At 33.2% G+C, this 24,378-nt stretch overlaps 3 protein-coding genes across 6 annotated transcripts in view; all 3 read left to right on the forward strand.

Annotated features, from left to right (window-relative positions):
- On the forward strand, positions 1-23,813 carry LOC122596334 (serine carboxypeptidase-like 10). Of its 3 annotated transcripts, none has more exons than XM_043768892.1 (16): positions 1-49; positions 588-781; positions 893-1,038; positions 1,399-1,475; positions 1,653-1,775; positions 2,022-2,124; positions 2,277-2,314; positions 2,665-2,766; positions 2,912-2,998; positions 3,100-3,255; positions 3,410-3,481; positions 3,553-3,701; positions 3,809-3,922; positions 4,014-4,071; positions 4,218-4,303; positions 23,725-23,813. In XM_043768892.1, the coding sequence occupies exons 2-15, from the start codon at positions 591-593 to the stop codon at positions 4,299-4,301; spliced, it is 1,500 nt and encodes a 499-aa protein (XP_043624827.1). In that variant the 5' UTR covers positions 1-49; positions 588-590; the 3' UTR covers positions 4,302-4,303; positions 23,725-23,813. The 3 variants fall into 3 exon arrangements, with proteins under 3 accessions (XP_043624827.1, XP_043624825.1, XP_043624824.1); XM_043768890.1 differs by lacking the exon at positions 1-49 and adding an exon at positions 84-159; XM_043768889.1 differs by lacking the exon at positions 1-49 and adding an exon at positions 127-159 and having other exon boundaries at positions 585-781.
- LOC122596336 (serine carboxypeptidase-like 10) lies at positions 9,464-14,475 on the forward strand. Of its 2 annotated transcripts, none has more exons than XM_043768901.1 (15): positions 9,464-9,614; positions 10,150-10,350; positions 10,453-10,598; positions 10,856-10,932; positions 11,106-11,228; positions 12,109-12,211; positions 12,402-12,439; positions 12,795-12,896; positions 13,025-13,111; positions 13,204-13,359; positions 13,443-13,514; positions 13,590-13,738; positions 13,840-13,953; positions 14,047-14,104; positions 14,261-14,475. In XM_043768901.1, exons 2-15 carry the CDS (start codon positions 10,154-10,156, stop codon positions 14,342-14,344), a joined length of 1,506 nt encoding a protein of 501 aa, XP_043624836.1. In that variant the 5' UTR covers positions 9,464-9,614; positions 10,150-10,153; the 3' UTR covers positions 14,345-14,475. The 2 variants fall into 2 exon arrangements, with proteins under 2 accessions (XP_043624836.1, XP_043624835.1); XM_043768900.1 differs by having other exon boundaries at positions 9,464-9,596.
- Positions 20,330-24,378, forward strand: part of LOC122596335 (magnesium transporter MRS2-3-like) — a 28,823-nt gene continuing 24,774 nt past the window's right edge. Inside the window, exons 1-2 of the mRNA XM_043768896.1 lie at positions 20,330-20,499; positions 20,600-20,745. Coding sequence (XP_043624831.1) covers positions 20,387-20,499; positions 20,600-20,745 — 259 coding nt within the window. The 5' untranslated portion in view covers positions 20,330-20,386. The remainder of the gene's footprint in view (positions 20,500-20,599; positions 20,746-24,378) is intronic.

Here is a 24,378-nt window from a genome sequence, read left to right on the forward strand (position 1 = left end):
GAGCCAGTATGAATAGCACCATATATCAGGCGAGCCACCGATATCAGCTGTAAAGAACCTTTACTCTCTTCCTTTTGCCCTGCAGCAGCTTTAACTACTCATAGATTAATTAATTAATTAATTAATTAATTAAAAATAGGGATGCACCAGATTCTCATGGTATCAACTGTAAAACCTTACTTACTTTGTGGATTACATCCACTATTCTATAATAGATATATATTTATCATCTTGATCATTATCATTATGTAATCACTAGTATTATTATGATAATATATATTGGAAATATGGGCAGAGATCATTAACTGAGATACACTCTTCCTGAATATTCAATCTCTTATATATATATATATATATATTATGTACAAGATTGCTAGTCTAGTTAAAGAATCAATACCCACATATATGCGGTTTACTTGATCAAGTTACTATGCTGAATTTCCATTTTCGCAATCAACCACTTATTTGGAATTTGAATTTCCCTCTTCATTGATCATTATTTTGCGATTTCTTCATTTGGTTATGTAATGATGGTGTCAAATGCAGATTGATACAAGTTAACATTTTCCATATATGTTTAAAAGCAGAAAATGAGACTACAATCACGATCTCGTCTTCAACCCTGGAAGCACTACTGTAACAAGCCCAGCAGCAGTCAACTCAATCCGATGTTGTTTGCTGTATGTCTACTGTTAGCTTCGTTGGATGTCATCAAGTCGCAGTTTTTGGTCAAGACATTGCCAGGCTTGGATGGTGAGCTTCCATTCACCCTTGAAACAGGGTAAGCTCATACTTGATTTTTAATTTCCATTCTTATGACTACTCCTCTTTGGTCTATATATAAGACAAAGGATGTGATATGCTAACCCTTATGCCAAAATTGTGGTTGAAGTTACATCGGGGTAGGAGAGTCTGACGACGAGCAGTTATTTTACTACTTCATTGAGTCTGAAGGGAACCCAGAAGATGACCCTCTCATGATATGGTTCACTGGAGGCCCTGGTTGTTCTTCCCTTTCTGGACTTATGTTTGAAATAGGTATTCCCTTGCATTTGTAATTTTTTTACCAAAAAAAGTTTTAGTTTTTAATAGTTTGGTTTAAAACAAAGAATTTATTCATCTTTATTCATGTGTACATCATTTATATATATATATTTTTATCCAGCCCTGTTAATAAGTCATCAGACTACATATATTAGAGACAATCCTCACAACTTAATGTTTTGTTTTTGAATTAGAAGATACCAAGTTTGCAACAGCATAACTCTTTTTATATAGCTAGTTAACCTTTCATTATTAGCAACACATTGCGGGCCTGATCACTATTAATTAGAAAATATCAAGTTTGCAAGCATAACCAAATGTATGTCTATCTGACACTTCGGTGGTTGTTTTCAGGCCCATTCACTATTAATTATGCAACCTCCACTCTAGAGAATCCGATACTTGAGTTAGTGCCTTATAGTTGGACAAAGGTGTGTAATTGTAATCCTGTTTTCTTGCTTTCCCCAAAATGTGCTGAGTTTCTTAAACAAGGATGTAATGATTTCATGACTAATGTTTCCCATAACGTTTCTAATAAACATGTCAAGCTGTCAATATTTTTGATGTTAACACTGAGTATCTTGATATAATGAAATCATTACTTTTAGGTGGCCAACATTATATTTCTCGATCAGCCTGCTGGGTCTGGATTCTCTTATGCAAAAACTCCTGAAAGTTACATAACGAATGATACATTAGCGTCAAAGCTGGCTTACAGTTTTCTGAGGAAGGTACTGTCATTTTTGTGGTGAAGGAAATAATACTTCCATTTGTACATAGACAAGTGACATGTACTATTTTGAGGGTAGACACCCATGTAGTAAAATTACAATTCTTTCCAAATGGAATTCTTCCTTATGATTTATATTGGTCTTGTCAAAAATCGATGCAAACAATTTCTGCACTAGAGCAAAATGCAATTTATTGGTTTTGTTGCAAACTAAGATGGATATTTGCTTATTATGTCTACCTTGCAGTGGCTTGTGGACCATCCTAAATTTTTCAGCAATCCACTGTATGTTGGTGGTGATTCCTACAGTGGCAAAATTGTGCCACTTGTCGTTCAAGAAATCTATAACGGTACTCCCAAAGATTTTTGGTCTTTGGTATTGGAACTAGTTACTAAAACGGATTTTCCCTCCAAGTTTATTTGAACTAAATTAATGAAGTTATTCTTAAGAAAGGCAAATTCAGATATGTATGTTTCAGCTTCTTGTTTCCATCTTTTGTAGGAAATGAAATTGGTGAAGAGCAACCACTGAACATCAAGGTACAAATTTATTATTCGATTGACTTATTTAGCAAGACAGGTTATTTCATTTCTAAATTAAAATGCTAATTAAAATGAGCACATATTCATGCATTAAGTTGATTGCACTAGATTTGATCATTCCAGCACTTGAAAAAAAGTTGCACCTAAAAATTTTATGCATCATATGTTCACCTTTTTTTGTTTTAAATGGGCTAAATGTTACTACATACTGAGAATTTTCACAACTGATGTCCATGACGGGACTTCAACTCGTGACCAGCAGGTTACGGGGAAGGTAATGGTACCAGTGGACCAAAGGCCACACGGTACTTATTCACTTATTTAAGATATAATCATTTCCAACTCAGGGGTATACGGTCGGTAATCCTTTCACAGATACAAGTGGTGACTATAATTCAAGAATTCCATTCGCTCATCATATGGCACTCTTATCAGATGCAATCTACAAGGTAATGAATTAATTACATGTGAGTTGTCTGTCTGCTTTGTGTATTTGAACTTATATGCTCCCAGACATCATTTGATTACACCTTCCCGTGCTTCTGCTTGAACCAAAGAAACCTGAAATTGAGTTATACTTATACATTATTGCAGTCTGCTAAAGAAAATTGTGGTGGAGAGTACTTGACTGTAGATCCCAACAACAGTCTGTGCATACACGCTCTTCAAACGGTAGATAAGGTACGAGAGCTAGATTCTGGTTTGGGTTATTAGCCAATAATATCATCTTCATTCTTCTGATTTTATATTTATTTTAATAATTTCTTATTTTTGATTTGTAGTGTCTTGAACGAATTAACATTAACCACATTTTAGAGCCTGTTTGTGACACTTCAAATACCTTGAAATCTGACCTATTCAGGAGGGACCTAAGAGGTCTTGACAAGACTTCTTTGGATACTTGGTCGTTACCTCAAGCTCAGAAACAATGGTGTCGAGTATTACTTTTCTCGCTCTCTTTCTCCTTTCACATGCAAAGTATTTTTTTCTTTAGTAAACTTTACTAGTATAATGGTCATACTGAAACTTGTTATCGATCAATCACTCTTAAACGTTATGTTTTTTTATAATAACTTCTACACTTACTTGTAGGATGACAAGAATGAATATACAGCTGCTTGGGCTAATAGAAAAGATGTGCGCGAAGCCCTTCACATCCATGAGGTTTGTAGTTAACAGCAAGTTGCAGTCATTTTCATGATAACCATGTATGAAACTGATCTCATGGCCATCAGGAATTCAACAATATCGAATGGGTGAGATGTAACGAAAGCTTGGAACATGATTTTTTTATTGAAACCCCGTCTTATGCACACAATGTCATGAGTGTTGTTGGCTATCATAGACACTTTGCTGATAAAAAATGCCGAGCTCTTGTATACAGGTAATAGCCTCTGATAGGGCTGTCCTAATACATATAGCATCTAGAGATCTTTAGCTTTAAGAATGATCCATTACCTTATGCCTATATATCTTTCTTAATCTGAACAGTGGAGATCATGACATGGTTATCCCACATTTGGGTACGTTGAACTGGATTCAATCGCTAAACTTGCCAGTCGTAGATGATTGGAGACCCTGGTTTGTTGATGAACAAGTAGCAGGGTTAGTTGAGTTGTCATTTCACAACCGCCTTGACAAGATTAATTAATGCTAAAAATAGTTGACACTATGGTACTGACATATTTTCTTGCAGATACACCATGAAATACATGAATAGCGCCGATCAAAGCTTAATATTTGCTACTGTAAAGGTGAGAAAATCCACCCCAAAATCTTCCCATTACTATCTGAAAATTCCTGCGTCTGATTGTGAAAAATGTTTGAATTATTTGTTAGTTAAAAGATCTTAAGCATAAAAACGTTTATTGGTTTAACTTCTTGCTTATAATTATTGAAGGGAGGAGGTCACACAGCTGCAGAATTCAAACCTAAAGAATGTTTGAACATGTTTATAAGGTGGCTTGCCGATGATACTTTGTAACTGTCTCTTGAGTTTGATGTTTATTTTTGTTATTGTATGTAATGTAATTTATGTATCCATCATATATATATGTTTGTAATTTGTGTATTGATTGTGATTTGTGAGAAAACGAAGATGATAAATAGGTGGAAATGCTCCCCTGGGTCATGTTTTGATAACAAACTGAATATGTGGGGCCAAGATTCACTTAAATTATGATTGTTTCCAACTTTTTGACCGTTTAACAAAAGTCAAGATTCTATTGTTTTACGAGTATTTTTTCATCGTTGATTTTTCTTCCTAACTAGTATTGTTCTTTCCAACTTTTGTAAAAACTTCTGAAAAAAATTATAAATATTCTTAAAAACTATCAAAATTTTGGAAACATTCACACGCTCCCCATAATAACAATCTTCAAATTTTTATTTTTCCTAATACGGAAACTAGTTTTTTTTTATTCAAAACAAGGAAACTAGTATATTCCTTATTCATAAAGTTTGTTTTAAGTCCATTGTTTCCTTGTTTAACAATTATATTTATTTATATAAAGCCCGCCATTTATTCATTATCCAAAACCCAACTTTAATTAAACCGACTTTCTCCACAAACCCTTTAGATTTAACGACACATACCTTTAAGATTCATGTCGAAATCAGACTTTTTGGGTAAACGACAAGGACGATTCATGTCGATCACTCTAAGAATAATGTTGGTTTTTTTCTCACCGGTTGGACGAAATCGAATCATTTTCTCACCGGTTGGAATAATGTAGATCACTCTAAGAATAATGTTGGACGAAATCGAATTCCTTTCTCACCGGTTGGATGAGGAATGGTTTTCACAAACATAGCATATCTTGGGTAGATCCCATCCATGAGAAAATACGGGTACTTATATTCGGTTCCATTTACACTGAATGGAACGACTGGTGTTGTGTCGTCTTCATAGTAACTGAATGAGTGAGATTGATTCAATACATCAATGTCGTTGTTTGAACCGACAACACAAAAGTATACGCTCCAGATCCATGTATCATGTGACGCCACTACTTCAAGCACTATTGTCGGCCCGTTATGGTCACCTCTCGTGTACTGGCCACGCCAAGCCACTGGACAATTCTCCCAAGCCTAGTGTGTACAATCAAGACTCCCTATATATACATTTATGAATTAAACCTCTTTTATATTATTATATATAATAGACGAATACTCTCTCAATGCGACGGTGTAGGTGACGTCGTGTCGGTAGTGGTGGTGGTGACTTGTAGTGGCAACTGCGGCGAGGAAAATAGATAGATGATGTAAAATATTTCATGTGATTTAAGGAGTTATTGAAGGTAATTTAGTAAATAAAAAATGCATTTTATAAATGTTTTAAGAGATTAAGAGATTCTAAAAATAAAATGGGGGATGAAAATATGAAGCTGTTAGACACCTAAGTTGGGTGAAAAACCCCTCACATACCTTTTTTTAACCATAAAAATCATTGGGGGCCAAACATTTATTCAAAATATTAAAATATTGGTATGTGAGGGGTTTTTCACACAAGTTGGGTGCATAACAACCCGATACTCACATTTCTCAAATAAAATACCTATATTGCTTTATAAGTAGGTATAGATTTAGAGATCTTATTATTATTATTATTATTATTTGTATATTACTAATATAAAAAATTAGGTGTCATTTAAAAAGATTAAAAATTGCTAAATAAATAAATGAATTGTTTACATAAAGCGTTGGAGCAAGATCATGAAATCGGAGAAAGCAATCTGGACTTTAAAGATTAATTTATAAGTTTTGTTCAAAGATTATATTGGTTTGTAGTTTAGGATCGATGACTCATATCATTTTGGAAACCATGGATAACTAGGGAGTTTGGGCCGCCCATCAGGTAAAGAGAGTCATCTCTTTAATAACGCATAGATTGTTGTGAATGACAAAAAGTTGTTGTAGATATATCAGTTCCCTTACCATAAATTTAGTTTGAAATCCAAGGCAAGAAATATTTTAAAATAAAACCCAAAAACCAAATCAAAGGAAAGTTATGATGCCGCGGGTATCCATTTTTTCTTAACGGCAAAATGACAGTCACAAAATCATATTTATATTTACTCCTAAGAAGCAAAAAAGAAATAAATATTTAAAAAGAAAAATTAAAAGAAAAAACCAGTTAAAAAAAGCTTCAAGAGAAAACTCTAAAAGCCACAAAGAAATAAAATACTAAAAAAAATAAAAACAAAAAATACAAATAAACTAACTATATGTAAAACAAATATGTTAAAACACAAAAATATTACAAAAGTCATAAAAAAATATATATAAAAAAATTTATATCAAAAGTTGACAAATAAATGTTAAAAAAAGAAAATGTTAAATAACTAAATGTTAGTTCAAGTTATTTTCTATAAAAGATAAAATATTTATGGTTTAAAAAGGAAAGTAAAATAGAAAATAAGAGGGGGCAGAAAACAAAAAAAAAACAAATTGCAAGGGAAAATAAGATAAATAATAAGGGGGCTAAATGTAAAATTTTAAATCTTCCAAAAACTAAACAAAAAAAAAAAAAAAATGGAGTTTCGAACCCCCGAGGCCCCGACCTTACAAATAGAAAGCAGCGGCCAAACCAACTCCACCAAAGGTCACCTTATTAATATTTTGAAAAATCTTATATTTATCTTAAAAATGCATAAAAGGACAAAATTGCATTGTTAAAATAGAAAATAAGAGGAGGTAGAAAACAAAAAAAAACAAATTGCAAGGGAAAATAAGATAAATAATAAGGGGGCTAAATGTAAAATTTTAAATCTTCCAAAAACTAAACAAAAAAAAAAAAAATGGAGTTTCGAACCCCCGAGGCCCCGACCTTACAAATAGAAAGCAGCGGCCAAACCAACTCCACCAAAGGTCACCTTATTAATATTTTGAAAAATCTTATATTTATCTTAAAAATGCATAAAAGGACAAAATTGCATTGTTCATAAGCGTGGGCATCAATGAGGCTACAATTAGATGGTCGATATCTCTAGGGTCAATATATTACTAATTTCTTTATATTTTATTTTACTATTAGTTAATACATATTGTTTCAATTATAAAACCACTCTTTAATTTTTCTAGATCTCACAATATCAATGGAAAAGTTTATTTCCTACTGATCATGTTGTCATGTTATAAATTTGTGCCAATATTAAGGGAAAAACACAATTCAATAACAAAAATAAATGGATGGTTTTTAAAGTTAGATTTGGATACATTAACACATCGAAATGTCTTCACTTTTTCTTTGTTAATCGATCATATTTCGAATTCATCATTAGCAATGTATCTTATTTCAGACATTAAAAAAAATTTTTTTCTTTTTTTTATCAATTGTGATAAACTTTAATGATATGCTATTATAAATATACGTGTATTACGCAGTCAGCTATCTTGTCAACTTTTCATATATAACATTTATACATTATTGTTAAGTTATAGTTATATATATAATAAATAATTTTAATATTATTCGGGTATTACCCGGATGCTTAAGCTAGTATCTACATATATGCTTAAGTCAACAACCTCCAAACAAGATTAGATAGCGTGTCATTTTTATAGATATATACATGTGATAAAATATGTACGAGTATTAATTAGAAAAAGAAAATAACATCAACATACATCACATGAATAGAATATATTTTTTAAAATGAAAAGTTGTTTATTTATAACGAACATGGTACTTGCGCAATACGGCAACGGTGGTGGGGAAAGCGGTCTAGTGTTGTCGGTGATTGTACTATTATCCGCGTTGCCGCGGGGTACGCTTTCTACACGACAATATTTTAGACTCAAATTTATGTCAAATATTCGAACTAAAAAATAAAAAAGACAATTAAACATGTAACAATAACAATAAAAAAAAAATTTAAAAATGTTATAAAATGCATAAAAACATAAACAATAACTATATTGAGTAATATTTAAAATATAATATAAACTTTTAAACAGTAAAATTGTAACTATGTGAAAGCTATTTGATGAAAACATGAGAACCCAAAAATTAGTCAAGAAAATAAAAACGAAAACTTTGATGTGGGGCAAATTTAAAAACGTTATATATACAAAGGGTTGTCATTAAGGGCTTATTACATGCATGAAAAGTAGTACTTTATATATCAATAACCGCCCTCCTGAATTTTTATAAGACAAAGTACAAACTTTAATGCATCAAGTTAATTAATACCGACATCCCTAAGGACTTTTATTAACAAAACTATTTATTTAAAAAGTAAAAACGTAATCATGTGAAAGTTATTTGATGAAAACGTTAGAACCCAGAAATTAAGTGTCAAGAAAATAAAAACGAAAACTTTGATGTGGGCAAATTTAAAAACGTTATGTATATAAAAGACGAATAAAAATAGTGAAACCAAATGTTTAAAAGCAAAATCGTGACCAGGTGAAAGTTATTTGATGAAAACATTAGAACCCAGAAATTAAGTGTCAAGAAAAAAAAAACGAAAACTTTGATTCAAATTAAAAATCGTTATGTATATAAAACGACGAATAAAAATAGTCAAACCAAATGTTTAAAAGTAAAATCGTGACCAATCGAAAGTTATTTGATGAAAACACGAGAACCCAATAATTTGGTGTAAAAAAATGAAAATGAAAACTTTAATGTGGGACAAAAGTTAAAAGATATAAAGTTTAGGAGGTTAAAAGTGAAATATGGTAAAAATTTATTATGTGCTATACAAACTTATACATTCCGCGCATAATTTACTTGTATATTTCTATAAGTTTTTAGTATAGTATAAATGAGTAGAAACACATCTTGAAATGACAATTGTCATTTGTGCTTTAAACCGTTTCGTTTACTATTCAGAATGAGAGAAGGCGCACGTGGTAAATGCATGTGTGTATATCGATAACGTCATAGCGAGACTGAAAATAAAAAAAATTAATACTTCGTATTTGATTAGCCATTATCTCTAATTCTCTATAATTATTAATTAATAGTAAATATAATAGACAAAACGAATATGCTATTAGAAACATGCCGCTAGTATTTTCCTTTACAATCTCTCTCATAAAAATCATATGTGTAAATACAAAATCATCCTCAAGTATGATTGCTAAGCCCGAATATAATTAGATGATATGAAATCTAGTATTTTATTTTTATGAGAACAACAGTAGCCATTATCTCTATATATTCCCAACTACTGTATACATCAATAATGGTGAATATCTGATTGTTTTTATCTATCAAATTAAGCCAGTATGAACAGCATCCGATTAGCTTGTTGAAGTCATCATCGATCAGGTGAGCCACCGTTAAGCTGTAAGAACCTGTACTCTCTACTTCCTTTTGCTCTGCAGCAGCATTAGCAGCTCATACTTTAGATAAGATAAGATCAATGATATGGAATGTAATAGATCGTATGATATTAACAGTAAAACCTTTACTTAGAAATATATATATATATATATACACTCTATGGATGGAGGTCAATAAAAAAAAACAACACGGTAGCACTGAAATTTTGATGCATTAAAAGTCCATAAAACTAACATATATAATGTATAACTAATTATATCTATTTAAGTGTTTAACAACGTACACATTCATCTTTCAAAATCGAAACAATCATGTTTTTTATTTTGGGCATCCATCTTGGATGCACATACATCAAAATGGATGCATCCAACAAAAACCGTGTTGATTTTGACGAATAGCATTCTTCATTGATCAGTATTGCACTTGCTTCATTTGGTTTAATATAATTGTACTAGCGATAGCTATCAGTCTAGAGCTCAGCTCCAAGCCTTGCTATAGCTACGCGTTAACCTTTTCCATATATTATATGTTTAAAAAGCAAAATGAGACTAGTACTACAATCACGATCTCGTCTTCAACCCTGGAAGCACTACTGTAACAAGCCCAGCAGCAGTCAACTCAATCCGATGTTGTTTGCTGTATGTCTACTGTTAGCTTCGTTGGATGTCATCAAGTCGCAGTTTTTGGTCAAGACACTGCCAGGCTTGGATGGTGATCTTCCATTCACACTTGAAACTGGGTAAGCTCATACTTAATTAATTTCCATTTAATTATGACTACTCTGACTTGGTCTACAATTAAGGCGAATATGCTAACCCTTATACCAACAATGTGGTTTAAGTTATATAGGGGTAGGAGAGTCTGATGACGAGCAGTTATTTTACTACTTCATTGAGTCTGAAGGGAACCCAAAAGATGACCCTCTCATGATATGGTTAACTGGAGGCCCTGGTTGTTCTTCTCTTTCTGGACTTATGTTTGAAATAGGTATTTCTTCCATTTGTAGTATTGTTACCAAAGTGGCTTTTAGTTTCTCTTTAAAATAAGTCATTAGATTTAAAACCTAATGTTTTGTTTTTGATTAACAGAGATTACATGGACATATGCCATGGCTCCAGAAAAAAAAATACAAGCTTTGAAGCAGATTTTTTTTAAAACGTTACATCCTTTCATTATTAGCATGACATTGCAACACTGCTTTATAATAATGTATGTCCATCTAACACTTAGATGGTTGTGTGCAGGCCCGTTCACTATTAACTATGCAATCTCCACTCTAGAGAATCCGATACTTGAAGTAGTCCCTTACAGTTGGACAAAGGTGTGTAATTGCTACCCTGTTTTTTTTTGCCAAAATCTGTTAAGTTACTTAGATAAGAATGTATTGATTTCAAGGCTAATGTTTTTCATAACGTTTCCATTAAGCATGTAAGGTTTTCAATATCTTTGATGTTAACACTGATTTTCTCGATACAATGAAATCATTGCTTTTAGGTGGCCAACATTATATTTCTTGATCAACCTGCTGGGTCTGGATTCTCCTATGCAAAAACTCCTGAAACTTACATAACGAACGATACATTATCGTCAAAGCTGGCTTACAGTTTTCTGAGGAAGGTACCGTCATGTTCCTGGTGAAAGAAATCATATTTCCATTTTCCCATAAATAAAGTGACATGTACTATTTTTGAAGGTAGCCACACATGTAGCACATGTTGCCCATCTGGATCATCTCGGACTCGTATCAAACATGTCTAGTGAACAAAACTCACGACACAAAGTCACACTTTGTACATAATGAATTCTGTTAAGTTTTACAATGGACAAAAACTTAAATTTATAGACATACATACGAACCATCGTGACTTTTCCTAAGAGTCACAATTTTACATACATAACTACCATCGTGACTTTTCCTAAAAGTTACGACCTTTCATAATTAACTCTCTATAACCGCCAATAACTACCGTTCGGTTATTGACTTTATTATTGACACAATAAGACCCTTAACTTATAATTTACAAACTCGACTCTAAATACATAAACTAATTACAGACGACCCCTAAAAAAAAAAAATTACAGACGACCCCTAAACATGGATTAATGAATTACTATCCAACAACACAATTACAATCCTTCAAAATGGAATTCTTATGATTTATATCGGCTTTGTCAACTATAGACGCACACAATCTCTACACTGGATCAATTTATCGGTTTTATAGAAAACTAAGATAGAAACCACTGGGTAATAGCCTAGTGGCCACCAGCCGCCACTTCTCAGGAGGGATCCTGGGTTCGAGTATTGCCAAAGGCAAACTTGAGAAATCAGGGGATTATTTTAAGTGGTTGAGATTCACCTGGACATTAGCCTGACTAGTGGATTAGTGGGTACCAAATGGTACATGGGATCAGGGGGTTCCCATCCAATTACCCTTTTTCTTTTAGAAAACTAAGATGGATATTTGCATATTATGTAATAATGTCTACCTTTCAGTGGCTTGTGGACCATCCTAAATTTCTCAGCAATCCATTGTATGTTGGTGGTACTTCCTACAGTGGCAAAATTGTGCCCCAGATCGTTCAAGCAATCTATGACGGTACTCCCAAATACTTTTAGTCCTTGGCATTAATTAATGTAACTAGTTACTAGTTACCACTACAGATTAGCCCACTAATCAAGGGTCTTTGAACTAAACGAAGTCTTACTTAAGAAAGAAAAATTGGTGAAGAGCCACTGCTGAACATCAAGGTACAAATTTATCAGCGTCTTGTTTCCATCTTTTGTAGGAAATGAAATTGGTGAAGAGCCATTGCTGAACATCAAGGTACCAGTTTATCATTTTATCATTTTGACATTTTGTTTATTAGGACAGGTCATTTAATTTCTATACTACAATGCTAATTAACATGAGCACATGTTTATGGATCAACTTGATTGCACTAGATTTGGTCATTACAGCACTTGATTGCATTAACTTTTCATGGATCACTTAATTAATTTTTTTTAATGGTCTAAATGTTACTACGTGCTAATTATAAACTGAGAAATTTTACAACTGATGTCCATGACAAGACTTGAACCCATGACCAATAGGTTATGGGGTAGTTAAAGATACTAGTGGACCAAAGGCTACACGGTACTTATTCACTTATTTTAAGATATAATCATTTTCATTTCAGGGGTATACGCTTGGTAATCCTTTCACAGATACAAGTGGCGACTATAATACAAAACTTCCATTCGCTCATGATATGGCACTCTTATCAGATGCAATCTACAAGGTAGATCAATTACATTTGAGATGTCTGTTTTGAGTATTTGAACTTATATAGTCTAGCTAGTATGCACCCACATCATTTTATTACACCTTCCCCAGCTTCTGCTTGAACTAAGTTATACATATATGCAGTCTGCTAAAGAAAATTGCGGTGGAGAGTACTTGAATGTAGATCCCGACAACAGTCTGTGCATACATGCTCTTCAAACGGTAGATAAGGTACCAGAGCTAAATTCTGATTTGGTAATTAGCAATAATCTCATCTTCAGCTTTTATAATCATTTTAATAATTCCTTATTTTTTAAATGTAGTGCCTTGAACGAATAAATACTGCGCAGATTTTAGAGCCTCTTTGTGACACTTCAAATAACTTAAAATCTGATCTCTCCAGGCGGGACCTAAGAGGTCTTGACAAGACCTCTTTGGATACTTGGTCGATACTTCAAGTTCAGAAACATTGGTGTCAAGTATCACTCTCTTCCCCCTTTCACATGCACACGCCAACACGTTATGGCTTTTTATAATATTTGACTTCCAGACTTATTTGTAGGATGACAAGGATGAATATACAGCTGCTTGGGCTAATCGAAAAGATGTGCGCGAAGCCCTTCACATCCATGAGGTTTGTAGTTAATAGCAAGTTGCAGTCCTTTTCATGATAACCATGTATAAATCTGATCTCGATCATGGCCAACAGGAATTCTACAATATCAAATGGGTGCGATGCAATGAAAGCTTAACACATGATTTTTTTAAGGAAACCCCATCTTATGCACACAATGTCCGGAGTGTTGTTGACTATCATAGACATTTCACTGATAAAAAATGTCGAGCTCTTGTATTTAGGTATTAGCCAAGGCCGTCCTGATACATGTAGCATCTATACATCTTGAGTGCTAAGAATAATCCATTACCTTATGCCTATTTTTCTTTCTTAATTTGAACAGTGGAGATCATGACATGATTGTCCCACATTTGGGTACGTTGAACTGGATTCAATCGCTTAACTTGCCAGTCGTAGATGATTGGAGAGCCTGGTTTGTTGATGAACAAGTAGCAGGGTCAGTTGAGCTGTCATTTCACAACCGCCTTGACAAGATTATTGCTAAATAAGTAAAAAATAGTACTAATTAGTTGACACTATATTCTTGCAGATACACCATGAAATACGTAAATGGCACCGATTACAGCTTAATATTTGCTACTGTAAAGGTGAGAAAATTCACCCCAAAATCTTCCCATTACTACTGTACAATTCCTACGTCTAATTCTGAAAAATGTTCGAATTATTTGTTAGTTAAATGATCTTTAAAAAAAAACCTTTTTTTGGTTTAACTTCTTTCTTTAAAATATCTATCATTATTGAAGGGAGGAGGTCACACAGCTGCAGAATTCAAACCTAAAGAATGTTTGAACATGTTTACGAGGTGGCTTGCCAATGATACTTTGTAACCGACCACTGTCTGTTGAGTTTGATGTTTATTTGTGATGTTGTATGTAATCTATATATGTACCCATCATATGTTTGTAATTTGTGTATTGATTGTGATTTGTGAGAAATAATATGAGAGGTTGAAAACAAAGATCATAAATATGTAAATGTTAATGAGCATGGTACTCGCACAATGCGGCGGCGGCGCCGGTGGTGGGGAAGACGGTCTAGTGGGGTTGGTGATGTACTATTGGTAGTAGTGACGGTGTCAAGTGGTGTAGGTTGATATAATTGTGTTTATTAAGGGTAATTTAGTAATTTCGTATGTAACTATTATGTAACTAATTCTAAAAATGGGGGGTGTGATAATTTTTATAAAGGAATATATAACCGTTTGAATTAAAGGCACTTGACCGACGATGAACAAAGGGAACTCGCACGGGCCTTATTGTCTAGCAGAAGCAGTTATGGGAGGCGGAGTTACAACCTGGGTGGGATCAGGGAGACTTGGCAGAATAGATGGAGATAAACCTTGTGATCAGTTTAGGAGAATTGATTTTTCAGTACATGTAACTGCGTTGGTTTGTTTAGGTAATATTATTCAACTAATTAAAGAAAATTGATATTCATTCATACAATTTATGCCTATAAGTTGTATGAGAGAAAAGATCGATGAGATGAGATGTGCTATCAACCTGTCAAGTGTCAACTAAAAGACCACGAATGAATATGAAAAGATGAGATATTCAATTACTTGTCAACTAATTAAAAGAACACGAATGATATTCATTCATATATACGATTTATGCCTATAAATCCTCCTATATAATTCTTCCTCATTAGCCTATGCTATAACGTCGTAGAATTTATTTGATTATTTCTTTGATTAACGAAAGAGTAACTTACATGTTGATTTAAATGAAACACACAAGATAGGTCACTCTAAAAAGTCAATCGATTCAACTAGTTGATCTATCCTTCTTTGTCTTCTACTTATTGTTCGTTCAACACATGAAACAAAGTACAATACTGACTAATCTATATATACCCTTAATGAAATTATTTATAACATGCATCCCTACACAATATCCATCTTACATCATTTAATTTACATTAATAAATACAACGCTACCTCCGCTACTACCATCATCGCCCACGGTCCGTCGCTTCCGCCACCGCCGACACCACCACTCGTCATTGCCTCCACCGTCACACTGGTGCATGTGTCTTAGCAAATATTTAATCAGAAAGATATTTTGTATAGAATGGATAAAAGTTAAACAGTCCCTAATTGGAGAAAACATGTGCAAATGGGCCGAAGAGTGTTAAAGCCCAAGTCTCCTATAAGGATTGATTTAAGGGGATCAGCTGCTTTGGCCCTGAACTAATCATTTGAAAAAAAGATAATAATATAATACTCCGCATATAATATAAAGTTGGTAAAGTTTTTTGGAAGAGACAGTTACAAAGGTTTGTTGTTCCTATTCGGAAATCGGAAAAGTAGTTGGACTCACTCGCATGACTAAATTTTAGCAATCACTTTTTAAGTGACTTTAAGAAATACATCTTTAAGGTGTTTTTGAGGACTTTTTGTTTAAAAAAATTATTTCTTTTTCATCTGGTTAGATACATTGGAAGCATAACTAGATTTTAGACCCGTGTTAAATACACGGGTTTACAACATTATCATTCTAAATAATAATATATGAAAAGACAAAAATAATTATAAGTTAGAATTCAAAACTATACTTTAAAGTATTGAGATATTCAAATATAAATAATGAATGGTAAATTGATTGATTAAAAAAATTATATATCATTCTTCATCTTTTGCAATATTCTTTGCACATGACATTCGTTTTAATGTTTTTTGCTTTTCATCTTTGCTGCATATCAATACCTTAAGACAACTTAACCCGAGAGATCACAACATAAAACTATTAAAGAACATTGTAAATATATGTAAGATATTAAGAAGTTTGTACACAATTTTTTTAAATAGAAGATATCATAACTTATTTAGTAGTTGTATTTATCTAAAGTTATAACTTATTTATAGTTGTATTTAACTATTTATATAGAGCTTTTTTCTTATAATTTTGAGCATAAATATGGGGAAAAACCCAAACAAATATATAGGCGCGCACACACAAATTAAAAAAGGAAAAAAAAAAGAATAAAATGTAAATACGTATAATTTTGATTATAAATATGGGTCATATGGTTTAACAATGCAGCAAATCATATAACATATTAAAAATCAAATTAAATCTATAATTTAATTTATCTATAAATCTGGTTGCCGTGTATTAAATTTTCTTTTAAATAATTTAATGTATGTTAATTGTATAAATTATGTTAAAATTAAATGATAACATCATCAAAAGCCAATTTGATAAAATAGAGAATTATGATTGGTTAATAAGCTATTTAGTCAGTTGTCTTTTAGTATATATAAAGAAAAGATAAAGATAAAGATTGCTCTCTGACACTCATAAACGTCCATTTTACAAAAGCTTTTAACTCGTAGGTAAACCAATCGGATTGAGACTAAAACTCCAATTAAATGAGATAAAATAAATAATCCTAAAACAATTGAAATAAATTATTATTGTAGTTAGGATAATTTAGGAAAGTATCTCATTAAAATTGATAAACTAAAAACATAAAATTAAGCCCATGAAAATGGCCAAAAAACGCCAAAGTGCCGCAGGGTGAAAAGGGCTTTTTCGATTTCTATTCCCTCATCATCTGGCCTAGTTTGACCCAATCAAACAATTAAATGTTGACCATTTGACCATTTTACATCAAATTTTTATTCCTACTAGTCATGACATCATCTACTTTTTTTTCCTTTGATCCACAAATATGCCAGTCACACTTGAAAAGAACTCGAGTCTTAATTCTCATTATTACTTAGCACTTAAAGTAACTGCTCAGTGCCGCTTTCTACGGGTTTTGAGTCCCAATATCTCGACGGTGTATGGGGGAGGTTAAGATGTAGGCAGACCTTACCTCTACCTAAGTAGAGAGACTGCTTCCAGTTTCTACCTAAATGGTAGAAAAGGCCCTCCAACCTTTGCATGAGATGAGGATCGAACCCATGACCTCAGTCTCCAGAGGCAAAAGTGTTTACCACTGATCCAACCATGTTGCTTCTCATTATTACTTGCACTTGTTGGGTAAAATTCACAAACTTCCGACCCACTAAAAGTTATAAAAATATTCATGATAGTAGGGAGATTAGCAATGTAAGCATTGTCATTTAACTTGTGTAGAATCTTGTGTCTCTCATCGATCAGAGAAGTTATTTTATTTGGAGAGATTTTTTATCTATTAAAGGAATGATTATTATGAAAAGACACTCGAAGATAGGTCAGCTTGAATTTTCCGTTACTAAAATTTTGACAAATATACTGGTATTATTATTTTAAATGTAACTTAGTAAAGCTATTTTCAAGTTTCTTTCCATATTTACATGCTCAAGTCAATAACCCTCAACAAGATTAGATATAGCATGTCACTTTTCTAGATATATAGATGTGACAAAATATGTATTAGAAAAAGAAAAATAGCATCAATATAGGTGGCACGAATAGAATATATTGTTTATTAATGAAGTTGTTCATTTATAATATAAGAAACCTCATCTATATTATTAGAAAAACACTTCTTTATTTAAATAGATACTTTATGTATGTTACTCATAGAAATATACTTGACAAGTTGACATATAGACATATATAGACGGTCGTCAAAACATCACATTCTGCCATGTAGTATGGACCTAAACACTATACACCAAGTATTGGGCTACATGCGACGTATATGCGATGTTTGTTATTTGTTAAGACCTTGTTGCAAAGCTTAGTGAGTTGAGTCGAGCCAAGTATTCCCTAGTACTTGCTACAAGGTAGAGTTTCGAATCTATCCGAGTCCGCCGATTATTTTGGGTACTCTCCAACTTGGCCGTTTTGACCCCTTAAGTATTCATTGCATAAACCCGAGTACTCTTAACTCCTTAGTCGACCACCCTAGGCTAGGCTATCTAATGACTTTTGCGATCTTGCCCGAGACAAATGAAATTTGTAAATAAATGGCATTTCATTAGTTCAATTATGATGCATTTACGATGACACCGTGAGAAGGATACATATTTTTCTTTGGAAGATGTATTTTTTATTACTCGGATTTTGTATATTCTAACGAATGTGTTATGATTATGGGTCGTTACAAGTATTCGGATAAAAAAATCTCAGTCAAAGCTTTAGGTAAAACCTGTTGAATTGGCTTAGCTGTGTTATGATTAATAATCGTAAACAATATGTCTATATGGTGTGTTACATATATTGAAATTCGTAGTTAATGAGTAGAGACACATCTTGAAATGACATTTGTCATTTGTGCATTAAACCATTTGGTCAATGAGAGAAGGTGCACGAGGTAAATGCATGTGTGTATACCGATAGCGTCATAGCGAGACTAAAAATAAAAAAATTAGAATACATGATTAGCCATTATTTCTAATTCTCTGTAATGGTGAATATAATTATATGAAATCTAATATTTTATTCATAAAATCTTGTAGTAGTATTTTATTATGAAAACATTAGCCATTATCTCTATTCTCAACTACTCTATGCGTACATAAATGGTAAATATCTAATTGTGTTTTTATCTATCAAAGCAAGTATGAATAGCATCCGATTAGCTTGTTGAAGTTATTGATCAGATGAGCCACCGTCTGTAAGAACCTTTACTCTCTACTTACTTTTGCTCTGCAATAGCATTAACAACTCATATTTTAGATAAGATAAGATCATTGATATGGAATGCAATATATTTTATGATATTAAGTGTGAAAGTGTAAAACCATACTTAGAAAATATATATACTTAATGAATTACATCAACTCTTCTAAAATAAATGAGTCATATCATGCGCAATGCGGCGGCGATGGTGGTAGCGGCGCGGGGTGGCGGTGGCAGCGACGGGTAGCGATGGCGGTGGCGACAGGCGGTGATGGTGACAGGCGGTGGGGGCGACATGGTGAATGTAAAGGTAATTGATGTTAAAGGAGGAACTGTAGTTATTTTAAGGATCGAAAGGTTTATGTTGTTAATTATTTCATTAAAGGGTATTATAGGTATATTAGGTGAGGATATTCAAATTAATGAATAAAAGATAGGGGGATTTTTGGTAGTTTGGAGTTGTAATTTGAGATTTGTGGAGGGGATACCTCTTTTAGATATTCACGAGTCAATATGCTTGCGGAATGCGGCGGCGATGGTGGGGGCGGCAGCGGTGGCGACAGTGGTTTCGAAAGTGGTGGCGGTGACGGGTGGTGGGGGTAGCGATGATGGTCATGTTAAAGTAATTGATGTTAAAGGTGATAGTGTAGTTATTTTAAGGGTTGAGGGATTTATGTTGTATATTACTATTTCATTAAGGGTATTATATGTATATTAGGTAGAGATGTTTAGATTAGTGAATAAAGAAAGAAGTATTTTGGGTACTTCAAATTGTAATTTGAGAAAAGATCGAGGGAGGAGTTGATGCTTTATATAGTAGTACAGATAGTATAGATATATTTATCATCTTGATCATTATCATTATGTAATCACTTGTTAAATTATACTGTAATAATATTGGATTACATCAAGTCTTCTATAATAAAACCTTACTTAGTAAATATTCTCTGTTTTACTATGTTCAAGATTTCTAGTCTAGTTAAAGAATCAATACAACATATGCCATTTGCTTAATCAATTTGCTATGCTAATTTTCTCAATCAACCACTTATTTGGAATTGCATTCTTCATTGATCATTATTGTAGTAAACTAGTAATGTAGTTGCTTCATTTGGTTTAGTATAATTGTACTAGCGATAGATATCAGTCTAGAGCTCAACTCCAAGCCTTGGAATAGCTACGCGTTAACTTTTTCCATAAATTATATGTTTAAAAAGCAAAATGAGACTAGTACTACAATCACGATCTCGATCTCGTCTTCAACCCTGGAAGCGCTACTGTAACAAGCCCAGCAGCAGTCAACTCAATCCGATGTTGTTTGCTGTATGTCTACTGTTAGCTTCGTTGGATGTCATCAAGTCGCAGTTTTTGGTCAAGACACTGCCAGGCTTGGATGGTGATCTTCCATTCACACTTGAAACTGGGTAAGCTCATAATTAATTTTCCATTTAATTATGACTACTCTGACTTGGTCTACAATTAAAGGCGAATATGCTAACCCTTATACCAACAATGTGGTTTAAGTTATATAGGGGTAGGAGAGTCTGATGACGAGCAGTTATTTTACTACTTCATTGAGTCTGAAGGGAACCCAAAAGATGACCCTCTCATGATATGGTTAACTGGAGGCCCTGGTTGTTCTTCTCTTTCTGGACTTATGTTTGAAATAGGTATTTCTTGCATTTGTAGTATTGTTACTAAAGCGGCTTTTAGTTTCTCTTTCATTTGGTTTAAAACAATAGAAATTTTTATGGTTGTTCTTCTCTTTCTGGACTTATATTTGAAATGTATGTCTCTCTGACTCTTAGGTGGTTTGTGCAGGCCCGTTCACTATTAATTATGCAACCTCCACTCTAGAGAATCCGATACTTGAATTAGTCCCTACCAGTTGGACAAAGGTGTGTAATTGTTGCCCCATTTTTTTGCTTTCGCCAAAATCCGTTGAGTTACTTAGATAAGTATGTAATGATTTCAAGGCTAATTTTTCCATAAAGTCGTTTCCAATAAAAATTTAAGATTTTTAATATCTTTGATGCTAACACTGACTTTCTTGATATAATGAAATCAATGACTTTTAGGCGGCCAACATTATATTTCTTGATCAACCTGCTGGGTCTGGATTCTCTTATGCAAAAACTCCTGAAAGTTACATAACGAATGATACATTATCGTCAAAGCTGGCTTACAGTTTTCTGAGGAAGGTACTGTCATTTTCCTGGAGAAACATGTGACATGTACTATTTTTAGGGTAGACAGACATGTTATAGAATGACAATCCTTCAAATGGAATTCTTAGTTATGACTTGTACTATTTTTAGGCGCGCACAATCTCTACGCAAGGGTGAAATGTAATTTATCGGTTTTATAACAAACTAAGATGGATATATGCTTATTATGTCTACCTTGCAGTGGCTTGTGGACCATCCTAAATTTTTCAGCAATCCATTGTATGTTGGTGGTAGTTCCTACAGTGGCAAAATTGTGCCACTTATCGTTCAAGAAATCTATGACGGTACTCCCAATGAGTTTTAGTCCTTGGCATTGTAATTAGTTAGTAGTTACTAAAGCAGAGTTGCCCACTAAGGGTCTTTGAACTAAATGAAGTCTTACTTAAGAAAGACAAATTAAGATATATATGTATGTTTCCGAGTCTCGTTTCCATCTTTTGTAGGAAATGAAATGGGTGAAGAGCCACCGCTGAACATCAAGGTACAAATTTATCATTTGATAATCTTATTTATTAGGACAGGTCATTTCATTTCTATATTACAATGCTAATTAAGATGAGCACATGTTTATGCATTAACTTGATTAAGATTTGATCATTCCAGCACTTGAAAAAAAGTTGCAGCTAAACTTTTCATGGATCACTTAATTAATTTTTTGTTAATGCTCTAAATGCTACTACTATGTACTTATAAACTGAGAAATTTCACAACTAATGTTAACGATGGGACTTGAACCCATGACCAATAGGTTATGGGGTAGGTAATGATAGCAGTGGATAAAACGCCACACGGTACTTACTCACTTATTTTAAGAAATATAATCACTTTCAACTCAGTAGGGGTATACGCTCGGTAATCCTTTCACAGATACAAGTGGCGACTATAATTCAAGAATCCCATTCGCTCATGATATGGCACTCTTATCCGATGCAATCTACAAGGTAATGGATTAATTACATTTGAGTTGTCTGCTGTGAATGCGTATTTGAACCTATATAGTCTTGCTAGTATGCGCCCAGACATCATTTTATTACACCTTCCCAAGCTTCTGCTTGAACTAATTAAAGAAACCTGAAATGTGGTCATGAATTAGCTATACATATTTGCAGTCGGCAAAAGAAAATTGCGGTGGAGAGTACTTGAATGTACATCCCAACAACAGTCTATGCATACATTCTCTTCAAGCGGTAGATAAGGTACCAGAGCTAGCTAGATTCTGATTTGGGTAAATAGCTAATAATACCATCTTCAGCATTTATATTCATTTTCATAATTCCTTATTTTTGAAATGCAGTGTCTTGAACGAATAAATACTGCCCAGATTTTAGAGCCTGTTTGTGACACTTCAAATACTACAAAATCTGATCTCTCCAGGAGGGACCTAAGAGGTCTTGACAAGAACTCTTTGGATACTTGGCCGTCACCTCAAGTTCAGAAACGATGGTGTCGAGTATCACTCTCTCTCTATTCTTTCACATGCAAAACGTTATGGCTTTTTATAATATTTGACTTCTAGACTGACTTGTAGGATGACAAGAATGAATATACAGCTGCGTGGGCTAATAGTAAAGATGTGCGAGAAGCCCTTCACATCCATGAGGTTTGTAGTTGACACCAAGTTGCATTCATTTTCATCATAGCCATGTATAATACTGATCTTATGGCCAACAGGAATTCAACAATATCGAATGGGTGCGGTGCAATGAAAGCTTGGAACATGATTTTTTTAAGGAAACCCCATCTTATGCACACAATGTCCTGAGTGTTGTTGGCAATCATAGACAATTTGCTGATAAGAATTGCCGAGCTCTTGTATATAGGTACGTAATAGCCTCTAATAGGGCCATCCTAATAATTTATCACCTTATTCCTATTTTTCTTTCTTATTTTGAACAGTGGAGATCATGACATGGTTGTCCCACATCTGGGTACGTTGAACTGGATTCAATCGCTGAACTTGCCTGTTGGAGATGATTGGAGATCCTGGTTTGTTGATGAGCAAGTAGCAGGGTTAGTTGAGTTGTCAATATTTCAGAACCGCCTTGATAAGATTGATGCTTAAAAATGTAAAAATAGTACTAATTCGTCGACACTATATAAAGTGCTGATATATTTGCTTGCAGATACACCATGAAATACATAAATGGCGCCGATTACAGCTTGATATTTGCTACTGTAAAGGTGAGAAAATCCACCCCAAAATCTTCCCATTACTACTTGACAATTCCTACATATGTCTGATTCTGAAAGATGTTCGAATTATTTGTTAAATAAAAGATCTTTAAGTTTTTTTTTTTGGTTTCTTTCTTTAATAAAATACCTATCATTGTTGAAGGGAGGAGGTCACACAGCTGCAGAATTCAAACCTAAGGAATGTATGAACATGTTTATGAGGTGGCTTGCCAATGATAATTTGTAACCGGCCACTGTCTCTTGAGTTTGATGTTTATTTTGTTATTGTATGTAATGTAATTTATGTATCCATCATATATATGTTTGTAATTTGTGTATTGATTGTGATTTGTGAGAAATAATATCAAAGGTTGAAAACGAAGATGTTATGCATTTTACTTTCAAATCTTTAAAATCCTTACAAATCATTAAAATCAATTAAATTTAATCCCAAATGATATAAACATCTTTATATATATATATATATATTATTTCATATACATACAAAAATAAATACTTAGAATATCATAAAGATATCTGAAAATATGTCCTTATCTATGAACAAATATCATATGGTCTGAAAATATGTCCATATCTTATGAACAAATATCATATGAACAAGCTAGTAAGAAAGAACATATATTTTAATGTTATGAACAAGTAGTGTCAAACAAGGATATTAGAGGAACGTAAAAATACCCATACCGGAGATAGCCTAAAAATATATAGACTTGACATACAACAGGTTACAAAACCACCGACGTCCCCAACATGCAGAAAATATTTAAGAACATTTTCTTATTATAAAAAGATTTTCAAAAATTTATAAAATTCGGAGTCTTTATAGAGTAAGTAATCACTCTTTTTCTATTGAGTGATGCTATTAAAATATGGTTGAAAGAC

The sequence above is a fragment of the Erigeron canadensis genome, chromosome 4 (genome assembly GCF_010389155.1).
Source record: "Erigeron canadensis isolate Cc75 chromosome 4, C_canadensis_v1, whole genome shotgun sequence".
In the NCBI taxonomy this organism is placed as follows: domain Eukaryota; kingdom Viridiplantae; phylum Streptophyta; class Magnoliopsida; order Asterales; family Asteraceae; genus Erigeron; species Erigeron canadensis.